This window comes from Mesoplodon mirus (genome assembly GCF_964341445.2).
Source record: "Mesoplodon mirus genome assembly, chromosome: 7".
NCBI classification, from domain to species: Eukaryota; Metazoa; Chordata; class Mammalia; order Artiodactyla; family Ziphiidae; genus Mesoplodon; species Mesoplodon mirus.
The window spans coordinates 37347372-37359749 of record NC_138983.1 but is presented as its reverse complement, the minus strand read 5'-3'; the positions used below and the strand labels follow the sequence as shown (position 1 = coordinate 37359749).

Here is a 12378-nt window from a genome sequence, read left to right as displayed (position 1 = left end):
GCTTTTACTGGTATTCAAATAAATATTTTACCAAATCATACCTGAGATATTTTACATTTGGTGCTACAAAAAGTAGCACTTTGGGGTATTAAACTCACTTCCTGGATATTAAAGAGCAATAGATAAATTAAGTATGTTAAGACCAAAATGTGTTGTTTTCCTCCATTAGATTACTAGAAGATTTTGTGGTTAGGCTTTGTTACTTTCCAGTGATAAGCATCTGAAAAGGATCATTTTTGAATTTTATTTTAAATATCCAGTTAGAATTTGATCTTGTATTGATAGGATCCTCTTATCCAGTGACTGTTGCCTAAACTTGTCATATTTCTTTCTTCACATACGAAACACTTACACTATCTTAGATTCCTAAAGTCCTACAAAGATAGAGGGGTTTAGACACATTATGAAGGAAGCCCAGTAGGAAGGATAAGTCAGACAGACATCAGCCACTGTACCTGGAGTACAAGCAGAATATGGTATAAAGACTCGTGAAAGAAATACTTCCTTCAGCAAAGTGTATGTGTGCAGGTTCTCCAGTACAGGAGAGATCTGTTTTACTGAAGGAATCAGAAAAGCTTCGTGCAGTGTGTAGCCTTTAGGGTGGGCCTGGGAAACTAATTTGCATGTTAGAGTAATTTTGCTGCCATAATACTTTGTAAGAGGGAAAGTTTCTCTTTTCCTTTTAACTTGGGGCAACAAAGATTGAATAAATCCTTCACACTTCAGGCTTTGCCTCACTTTCTCGTATTGATTCATTTCTCCAAAAAAAATGCCTTCCCTACATTTTAACAACAGCCATTTATTTCCACAAATCTGTGTTTCTCTTGTAATGTCTGAACCACTGGCTTTCAAACTCAGAGCTCTTGTTTAAAAGGAAGCGTATCTGGAAGCCCAGTATGTAAAATGCACGAAACCCGAACAGATTTCTGGTTGAGACAGGGGTGCGTTTGTCAGAAGCTTCCTCCTTCCTACTTGGCCCGCTGCATCCCTTTTCTCCTCTCCCCATCCTTCTCTCTCCCAGGGCTCCGCAGAACAGAGTTTGGTTGAACTCTCCTTCTTAATTTTCTTTATTACGCAATTCGTTTTAAAACAGTTCACTCTCAGCCGTTTAAAACAAGCCCTGGCTGGAGTGTCCCTGTGTTTGTTAACAGACCTGTTTAGTCCTAAGCCCACTCACAACCCTTGTCTCCCGTTGCCTGGAACCATGGCAACTTGCACATGCATACAGGGAAGGCAGAGAGCCCAACACCCTTTTCTGAAATAACGAGCTTCCTTACCTGAGAAACTTTATCAGCAAATTTTTAAAAGATAACAAAAAGCCAAACCAGGGGCGTTATGGGGTCAGCTTTGTATTCTATCGCTTTTTCATTTCTGAATGAATGAGTGTGGCTTTTAAAGGTAGGTCATCTCTTATGTTGTTTTGTATCAAATAAACCTCATGTGAACAGATCACTCTCACACGAAGTGAACAGTGCTCTGTTTGGATTATATTTTGGGGATCTCTTTCCGGGTTTGTCAGTTTGACACTCAAACCGGGGTGAAGGGGTGAGGTCAGATATAAGAATGAGCTTCCAAGGGTAGCATGTCTTTGAGGCAGAATGAACCTAAATAGCTTTGCGGATAGTGAAGTAGTTGGAATACCTTCCTATTGTCTTTCCACTCCCACAACCTCAAAAGAAAGGACTTCCGGGCTTCCCTGGTGGCACAATGGTTGAGAGTCCGCTTGCCAATGCAGGGGACACGGGTTCGTGCCCCGGTCCGGGAAGATCCCACGTGCCGCGGAGCCATGGCCGCTGAGCCTGCGCACCCAGAGACTGTGCTCCGCAACGGGAGAGGCCACAGCAGTGAGAGGCCCGCGTACCGCAAAAAAAAAAAAAAAAAGAAAGGACTTCCAAGAGGATCTGACTTCAGTTACCCCATAAATCATAGCTGACCCTCGGAATAGGCTCCAGCAGCTGCTCAGAATTATAAGATATTGTGCCAGGATATGGAACTCAGGGCCAAAGAATCCTGAGGAAGAAGAAACAGGAGGAAACATTTTAGGAAGAGATAATATGTCAAGTAATTATCCAGACATCTTTTCAGAAGAGGGAGTCCATTGTATCAGCATGGTGAAGTGACCAGTTACCAGAGTCAGTGCCATTCGTGTTGGTCAGCCTTGTCCTAAGGCATGACTATCAAGTCCTTTCTTGGTGGAGGTGGGAATAGAGGTGTAAAGAAACAACAGAGAGTGTCTTAGTGATCTTTTGGTTACAGAAAGAAAAATCCAACTGGGCTAGCTTAGGCCCAGATAAAAGGTTTTTTTTTTTTTTTTTTTAAAGAAGTATCATTGTGTGTGAAGGAGGCCCCAGGCAGGACGTGTAGGCAGGCCTCTCAGGGGCCAGGGACCAGGGGCCGGGGGCCTGGGCTGGCCTGTTTGTGAGAATCAAGGGGCAGATGGTTTGGGGGGCTCAGTGTTTGTCCGTGTGGCTCTGTTTCCCGCTCTCCTTCTCACCGTGGACTCTCATCCATCTCTCCATGTCCATCTGCTTGAGTCTTCACTCTCCACCGTGTGCTTGCTCTGTTTCTCTAGTGCACACGTGGGACGTGCTCACTAGCCTCAGAGCTGGGCTGCCTCTCCATGTCAGCGTCCCCCTCTCACCCAGGCTCCCCCTCACAGGGTCCCAGACCAGAGACTGTACGTGACTCTGCTTGGGTCACAGGGCCCTTCAGGTTTGATCCTGTCAAATGGGAGTGGTGGGTAGGGGAGGGTGAGCAGGGTTTTGTGATGCAGACGGGCTGCTCAGAACTTAGCCCTGTGAAGGGAGGAGTATAGTAGACATGCTTCCAAGTGGAGTGCTGTCTGGGCAGCCCCTGTGAAAGCTGTCTACTCCAGGTGAGGACACACTTGCCTCTTTTTTTTTTAATTGAAGTATAGTTAATTTACATTTTTTTTTTTTTTTTTTTTTTTGCGGTACGCGGGCCTCTCACTGTTATGGCCTCTCCTGTTGCGGAGCACAGGCTCCGGACGCGCAGGCTCAGCGGCCATGGCTCACGGGCCCAGCCGCTCTGCGGCATGTGGGATCTTCCCGGACCGGGGCACGAACCCGTGTCCCCTGCATCGGCAGACGGACTCTCAACCACTGCGCCACCAGGGAAGCCCTAATTTACAATTTTGTGTTAGTTTCAGGTGTACAGCAAGGTGGTCCAGTTTTATATATATATATATGTACGTATACATATATAGTCCTTTTCAGATTCTTTTTTATTATAGGTTATTACAAGATATTGAGTAGAGTTCCCTGTGCTGTACAGTAGGTCCTTGTTGGTTATCTATATATAGTCGTGTGTATCTGTTAATCCCCAACTCCTAATTTATCTCCTCCTTACCATCCCCTTTGGTAACCATAAGTTTGTTTTGTATGTCTGTGAATCTATTTCTGTTTTGTAAATAAGTTCATTTGTATCATTTTTTTACTTTCCACATATAGGTGATATCATGCTATTTGGAGAAAGACCTCTCTTTTGCCTTCTAAGCATTCTAGTAAATTAGTCACCCTTTGGTCAAACTGGTGGCAACTGGACTCCTCAGTCCCTCCAGCTATATTGGGCTTAGGGAAAAACTCATCAAAAACCCATTATATCAGGAAAGGCCTAGAAAATTAATTCCTCCTTGAGAAGGGCCAGGTTACAGCTTTGCACCCCGCCATGAACTCCAGCCATAAGTTGGAGCACTGCATTAAAAATTAGCAGTGCAGCACACGGTGCCCTGACACCTCCACTGCCAGATCCCACGCCCATGCTCCACCTGTTTCTCAACAGAGGTTACTGGGGTCCACCACCCAATGGTTCAGCTAGCAGTCAAGCTTAGTGCTCAGATAGTAATTGCAGAAACTCTTTCACCAGACTGTCCACTTCGAACCTTACGCAGAGCTGGCAAAGAAGGGTAAGATGGAAGGGGAACATCTTTGAATTCTGGGCCCAATTCTCACTTCCATCCACTTCTGCTCTTTTTCAAGCAAAGAGACTAACCTAGGGGTAGAGGCACAAAAGCAACTACCGTTTGACCTGTTGCAAGTATCATAGCTCATCTTGCTTCAGAGTTTTCAGTTGTCAAGTGGAGTTGATATAAGTATTCAGAAAATGAGGTTCTGTTGTAAAACTGAAGGCACAGTGCCTGGGTGTCATGTGTCTTAGCTCTTGCTGTTTATTAAGTATCTGTTATGTGCCAAACCCCATAGTAGGTATTTTACATGTCATCATTTTAATCCTCATAACAGTCCTGCAAAATAGGTCTTGTTAGTTTCATCTGAGGAGATGGAGTCTGGAGAGGGGAAGTCACGTGTCCAAGGTGAACCAGTATGTGAAGGTGCCAAAATCACACCAGGTTGGCCTGGCTACAAAGCCCTTGCCATCGCTGTGGTTTCCAGAATAAACTGTGTGCGAGCAGACATCCTCTGTGTAAATGGGACCGGAGCCATCAGGCTAAACAACGCCCTGCTCCACACAGTTGAGGGTAATTCATATCCACTGAGTAAACAGACCATGCCGGGCAAGAGTTCCCTTGTGTCAACTTGCCTGTTCTAGGAATTCTCAGTATATACATTGGAGCACAGCCAAAAGTTCAGTGTGAGGCTGATCTTTGTTGAGATCCATCCCAAGGGGCTTAGCTAATAAACAGACTGAAAGGACTTCCCTGTGAGGTGGTTTCACTCATAGGACTCACCCTTGGCATCTCCCAAGAGATAACTTTTTCCAGTGGTTCTGACACACCCAGTTCCCCTGTCTCCAGGGTGTTAAGGGGCGCAGTGACCCCCACCACATAGGCTCACTGCCTGGACACCACCTCCTCCTCACACCCTGGCCTGAGGTAGGGGTCCTTCCTGTGTTGTCACAGTCCCTGAGCAAGCATCTGTTAGAGCAGCTGGTCACATTGCCTTTGCCTGTGTCCCTGCCTCTCTTCCCACCTGGCTGAGAGCAGAATGCTCCGTCCTACGCACCATGTAGCCCAAGGATTTATCACTATTTTCGAAAGCAACAATAACCTTGGCATTATCATAGTTGACATTTACTGGGTACTTACTACATGCACTTTGAAGTGGGTACTGTTGTGATCCTCACCTTAAAGGCAAGAAAACTGAAGCACAAAGACGTTCGTTTACTTCACGTCACAAAACCATAAGTGGTAGAGCTGGATATGAACCTGGGAAGCTTGATTCTAGATCCATGCTTTTTTTTTTTTTTTTTTTTTTTTAGTTTCTGCTTTATAACAAAGTGAATCAGTCATACACATACATCTGTTCCCACATCCCTTCCCTCATGCATCTCCCTCCCTCCCACCCTCCCCATCCCACCCCTCCAGGCGGTCACAAAGCACCGAGCTGATCTCCCTGTGCCATGCGGCCGCTTCCCACCATCTATCTACCCCACGTTTGGTAGTGTATATAGATCCATGCTTTTATCTAGTACTCTGTGTTGCCTCCATGTAGCAGATGCTTAATTAATTAATATTTGCAAAGGGATACACATGAGGATTTATTGCTGTATTTTGAGATACATGATATGATTTGTGACATACTTAAATTTGTGCCACAATGAGCTGTGTTACAATGGCGCTCTCCCACGCCTCCTGCTTCTGTTATTCTGTGGGTCTTCATCCCCGCACGCTTGCACAGCAGAGGCAGTATAGCGCCGTGCCTGTGAACATGCATTAGAGAGAGGCCGATGCCGGTTCTTGCTCTCCCACTGACGGGCATCACTTCTGTGGACACGTTACTTATCCTTTCTTAATGTCATGTGCCTCCACTGGAAGATGGAAATAATAATAGTGCCTACCTCATAGAGTAAACTTAAAGGAAATAATATAAATGGAGTAATTAAAGGGAATAATATAAGTCACCATTCGTGGAACACAGTACCCATTCAACAAACATGAGCGGGTTTTGTTACTACCACAATTGTCACGAACACTGGTTTTTAAAACTTTGCCATCGAGAACACTATTTCCTGTCCATGGACAAGGAGTTCTGAGCCAGTGTGAGTGACACTAACTGATATTGCTTCAGCCTGAAGTCTAAAGTCACCAAACTTAGGACAAAGAGCTGGAAAGTGGTGAACCTACGATTTGAACCCAGTTCTTTCTGATGCTAAAGTCCACTCTCTATCCACAATATGATACTGGCTATCAAGGGAATAGCAACTGTTGGATGCGTGTGTGTGTGTGTGTGTGTGTGCCTGCGCATGTGTGTTGGAGGGGAGGAGTATTCGTTAATTCAGAAATCCAAATGTTTGTCATTGTGACACAGCAATAATTATGACCATCAATTTGAAAACTGCAAGAAGCTCTGGTTTTGGCCTCTAGACTTTGCCTCTGGCCAAAATTGATGTGTCCTTGACTGCCCTCAACAAAGACAAGAACTGTTAAGCTTAGGTTGACAAGCAGGTAGAAGCTCTGAAATCGGTGGTTCATTCCCAGGCCTGCCCACTGAGTAACTAACTCCTGGGTGCCCTCCAGAGCTTGGACAAGGGCAGTGGGCACCATGCCTGTTCAGATGTCATCCAAACCCAGGGAGCTAGTGCTCGAATGTCAGTAATTTTGCACAGAAAGCGTGAAATGCTCTGGTCTGCCCTGGGCAGTGGATGGTGGGCCCCAGAGCCAGTGGGCTGCTCCTGGCCCATTTGTTTAGGCCTCTTGCATGCCCGTTCTCCATGCGCTGGGAAGGAAGTTTCGGAGGCAGCATTTCACGCCACTGAAAGGGAGAAGGGGGGAGGGCAGTTGGTCACTGCAGTGGGTATAAGAGCCCAAAAGTAATGCTCTCTTCTGGGTCAGAATCTTGGTGGCCTCGTTTTGCTTCCGAGAGGCGCCATTATTTCTAGGCATCACAGCCAATGCTCACTTTACAAGTCTGCTCCTTCATTCTGTTCGTTCCGAAGCTTTTCCGTTGCACCCTGTTCCCGTCGACATAAGCTCACAAAGCAAGGGCAGTGCAGTCAAGCGGGAAGGACGTTGTAGTGGCCATCAGGAGACCCGGAATCTGGCCCTGGCTGTGCCCCAGCTGGCGGGGCACCTTGGATGAATGCCTTTGCTCCTGGGCTTTCCTTTCCTCACTCGTAAAACAGAGGGGGCAGAACTGGATGGTGATGTTTCCTATGATCCCTTCCGGCTTTAAAATTGCAAGTTGTTTATTGAGTATTGGCAGCCTTAAAGTGTCTTTGCCCTGTATTCAAAACCACATTTTTCCCGCTCCTTATGGGCGGCGTTCTTTCTATTGCTTCAGTGCCCATAAGGCTGGTCCTTAATGTTTGATAACTCTTCGCTAAATGAATGAACGGCTATACAAGGAAATCATGAATGAGTGAAACCACTGTCACGTGCTTGTATAGCTTGCACACTTTGGTTCTTGGTGTTTCAGTTTGGTTTGCTAGGAGGACTAGGTAACCAGTAGGAGGCATCTGAGTGGTGTGGGCACAGAGAAATCAATTTCTAACTGTTGTTGTTGCTCTTACCCTTATAATTATACATCCTGTTTTCTACAAATTTGGAAGAGTGTGCATAGGGTTTTGTAACCACCTTTTTTCAACAGTGACGATTTTTTTCCTCATCACTAATATTCTCTTACTTAGCTTTAATGGGTGCATCCTATTCTATTGTAGGGTTTACTGTAGTTTATTTAACCAATCCCTTAATCTTACACAGTAAGTCCATTCAAGTTTTTCCATATTATAATCAACGTATCTAAATATTCTAAATTACTTTAAAAATAAAATATACAGGCATACCTTATTTTATTGTGCTTTGTTTTATTGCATTTTTTACAAATTAAATGTCTGTGGCTACCGTGCATTGAGCAAGTCTCTTGGCGCCATTTTTCCAATAGCATCTACTCCATGTGTCTATGTCATGTTTTGGTAATTCTCACAGTATCTCAGACTTTTTCATTATTATTATACTTGTCATGGTGATATGTGATCAGTGATCTTTGATGTTACTGTTTTCATTGTTTTGGCATTTTTTAGCAATAAAGTATTTTTTAATTAAGGTACATACATTGTTTTTTAGACATAATGCTATTATTGCACATTTAATAGACTACGGTATAGTGTAAACATAACTTTTATATACACTGGGAAACCAAAAAAAATCATGTGACTTGCCTTACTACGGTGGTCTGGAACAGAACCCGCAACATCTCTGAGGCATGCCAGCATTGTTTTTGTAACAGGAGAAATGTTTTCAGTAAATGATACTGATCTCATCACACCGTGGGCCCTGCCTGCTTAAGTAAATTGGTGGATGAGTCTATATGAGAGCTGTGTGGAAGCCACTGTGAGGCAGCCTTTCCTCTCCATGTGCAGAGCGACAGTCATCACCATCAGCTACAGTGTCACTGAATGAGAGGAAAGCTGTTTCCCCACATCCAGAGCACTTTGTCTTTCCTCTCTTTTTTTTTTTTTTTTTTTTTTTTGCGGTACGCGGGCCTCTCACTGCTGTGGCCTCTCCCATTGCGGAGCACAGGCTCCGGACGCGCAGTATCAGCGGCCATGGCTCATGGGCCCAGCCGCTCCACGGCATGTGGGATCTTCCCGGACTGGGGAGTGAACCCGTGTCCCCTGCATCGGCAGGCGGACTCTCAACCACTGCGCCACCAGGGAAGCCCTGTCTTTCCTCTCTTGAGCAGAACTAAGAGAATAGGTGAGGCCAGGTCATATGGAAGAGGACCCAGACAGAGATAGGCGGCCTGGGTTGAAGCTCCCCTCTACTGCCTGGCCTCAGAGCGAAAGCTTAACCTTCTGGACCTTGGTTTATTTCTCTATGAAGGAGAGCGTTAGTATTATCGTTAGTATTGCCTGCCTTTCCATCACTGGTTTGGAAGGTAGAAGCTGGAGAGCTTGTGAGCTTGAAAGAAAATCATAGGTCCAAGGTTAATTTGAAGCCTTAAAGTAAATGTTGTACAGAAGTGAGTCCCTGAGAACACAGGGTCACTGGTTCTTTTTGTGCCATTCATCTCTGGAACTGTGACCTGGACTATACCTACAGTTGGCAGTGGTTTTTGAGAAAATCCTTGCTTCACACACCACCACTATGAACAGGGAGCAAAGGCAGTACTTCAACCCTCTACTTTCTGTATGCTTTTTTTACTTTTAATCCTTGCCAGATGTAGACTGGCAATGAGCCCAGAGGGTGAGTGCCTTCTGATAGAGGTCATTTTGTTCCCATCTCCCTTCTAGACAAAGAATTCTTGAAGGAAAAGGAGAAGTTAGAAATGGAGTTAGCGGCAGTGCGGACCGCGAGTGAGGACCACCGGAGACACATCGAGATCCTGGACCAGGCTCTGAGCAACGCCCAGGCCAGGGTCATCAAGCTGGAAGAGGAGGTGAGCCTGCGGGGGGGGCGGGGGGGCAGGGAGGGGCGGTGCGCAGAGCCCCGAGGGCCTCCGTTTCCGTTTCCTAACCCAGCAACTTTAACCAGAGCCAACTCCAAGGGAGTTGAGTCAGGGGAGCGATGTAGGTGACCTTCCAAATAAAAATGAATAAAAACAGAATTTATCCACCCCAGAGCCGGGCAGAGGATGAGAGGCAGACGTGAGTAACCAGCAAAGAGTTCAGTCTCAGCCATCAACCCAGGCTGCTGCCCACTGGCTGGCAGGTGTCCAAGGCTGAAAATAAATGGAAGGAATGGGAACCACTGGTGCCTGTGGAGAGAAGAGACTCAATTAACAGTTCAAGTGCTGTGTCTCTGGGCTCTCGATTGCGTAAAAAAGGCCAAGTCTTCTGATGCGGTGGGATTGGGGTGGTGTTCAACAAACCTGTCTCCAATTTTCAGAAGTTGGCTTAGCCAGGTAATGACCCCCCAATCCAGGAAACGTTGATGCCGCTCAAGCGTGATGGGTTTAGTGGTTTCTGATGAAATCCAGCCTTTAGATGAAGTTTTAAGAAGTAGACTTTTCCTTTAAGCCTGACTGGGGAAGCAGAATGACCACTCCTGAGGTGCCGGCTAGGGGATCCGGGCTGTAGACACAGCAGCACAGGGGAGCCTGTTGCATCCGCTGTGTGTGGTGAGGCTGAACTGAGCAGACCCACGGTGGAGAGTAGAAACTCAAAGTCACAGAGCGGCATGACCGAGGTATTCTCCACCAGGACCGAGTTGGTGCTTGGCAGGCAGGAAACAGCACTATTATTAATCCAACTGCTGTTGCTCTTGTTGTTGACAATAAAAAGCTGTTCCTTCAGGAAACATCTCCTGGCGCCAGGTGGCTTGGGTGTCTCAGCAAACTTCAACTTCAAGGCTAATGCAGCTAAAGGGGAAGATTGTTAAGTCAGTAGGGTCTTGTCCATTCAACCTCTCCCGTTAAACCCCACAAGTCCTATGTACAGTTTTAATACTAGCATGAGGATCCCAGGCAACAGCCCCAGAGTCTCTTCCTCGTCACCAGCAAGCAACTCATTAAATAGGAAACTATCTGCTACAGACCTTAACCCCTGAAGGACAGGAGGTCTGCTTTGAGGAAGGGAGGCCAGAACTCATTCTGAGGGCACTTATCAAGGCTCCATCTCCATGTATGGAGCAAAGGAAAGTGATAATTTTGAAATATTTTAATTTTAATATGTCTGTTAAAGCAAAAGTTGTGAACTCCTTGAAGACGGGTTCTTTATAATCAGCGTTATGGGTCTTTTCTTGTCATTATATTTATATAGGATCTGTGTTTGATTGATTGTATGTAACTTCTCCAAAATGTCTCATGTGTCTGGCTGCCAGTGTCCCTCCTTGTTCTTATTAAAGTTTCTTTTGAAGGATCTTAACTCAGTTTAGATGGCTCACACTGAGTGCTTACCATAACTTCCCATGATGGTTAAGGGCTTGGACTCTAGAGGCAGACCACGTGAGTTAGACGGGTGCTGTATCAGCTGTGTGACCTTGAGTGAGTCACTAACCTATTCAGTCCTCAGTTTTCTCACTTGTTACATGGAGGTAATAAAAGAGTTTACCTTCTATTGTTATTGGGCGGATTAAATGAGATACTTCATATAAAGCACAAACCTTGGGTTGGCATGGTAGTGCCTCCAAAATGTTGGCTGATTAATTACTGTTACTACTAGTCATCATCATCATTATATACTCCTTGCTAGACTTAAGGCTGATCCAAGGGTGAATGAGAGAGATCGATGCCTCCAAGAATCTTGCAGTTGGTTAGTGATAATATTAACTCATTCATTTAACAAATACTTATTGAGTACCAACTGGATGCCAGGTACTGTTCCAGGCCTTGGGGACATATTGTGCACTCTGCCCCAAGCAGACAAATCTCGTGGCAGTTATATTCTAGGGGCTACACATTTCAGAGAATGGTATACAGTCTACGACATGGTAAGTGGTGTATGAATGGTACTCACAAAATAGTTTATCAGATGAGGCTTTTCTAGCACAGGAACCTGCAGTTAGTAGGTCCTCAAACAATCAAAGGCACGGTGAATGAAAGAGTCAGATGAAAACTAATCCCAAGAGCAGGTGTAGAAAAGGCTATAAGTTGTTGTCCGCGCCCCCCGGCAAAAGGTCAGAAGCACCTCGTTTTTTATCGAAGTGGTTTTGGCTCGGGCACAGGCATTGCTCCTGGCAGGGCTGCCGGCTAAGTCAGAAACCACCCTTTGCAGCGAGCACTTAAATCGCTAGCATGTTCCAGCTTGCCAGTGCAATCATGGGTTGAACTCAGGATCTGAATCACCTGCAAGTCATCTGCATGCCCAGGTGCAGAGTGACAGGAAATAGCATCTGGTGTCTTCTCACCCAGGACCAGATCAAGGAAAAGCCTCAGTCTGAGGCTTTTGGCACCAGCCAATCCCCAGAAAGTTAGAAATGTGCCTGGGATTTATGAACATGGGCCAAACTCCTAATTGGAAGAAAATAAAGTCTGAGGGTAAGAATTTGAAGTGGTTGATCAGTGAGTCTAAATCCATACCTGATGTGACATTTACATAAATAAATTTTTACCTTAATTTGCCTCTCCTCAGTGATTGTGTGGTTTGCGTGTTCATTAGGCCTCTCCTGTCTCTCCAGGGCTGTCATCCATAAAGGGCTCTGAGATCTTTAGGAGGAAATTACTCCACAAGTATCTGTAATCAGATATTGTCATACTCATTCACACATACACAAATGGGTACACATGCATAAATACATACAGACACAGTTTTTCTAATAGTAATTGGTAGTTATAGAAAATTTGAAAAATACAGAAGAGTAAAGAAGATGAGAAATTATTATTCTGCCATACAAATACAGTTGATGCTTTTATTTCCTTTCAGTCTTTTTTCATACATAGATGATAGATAGATGGATAGATAGATAGGCAGGCGTAGTTGTGATAATGTTGTATATAATTTTTGATTCTGGATTTTTCAGTTAAC

The 12378-nt window shown here is 45.2% G+C and overlaps 1 protein-coding gene across 2 annotated transcripts in view; it reads left to right on the top strand.

The window, feature by feature from the left end:
- Positions 1-12378, top strand: part of AMOTL1 (angiomotin like 1) — a 103266-nt gene that overhangs the window by 74245 nt on the left and 16643 nt on the right. For both annotated transcript variants that reach the window (XM_082627834.1, XM_082627833.1), the window contains exon 7: positions 9208-9353. In XM_082627834.1, the coding sequence (XP_082483960.1) occupies positions 9208-9353 (146 nt within the window). The remainder of the gene's footprint in view (positions 1-9207; positions 9354-12378) is intronic.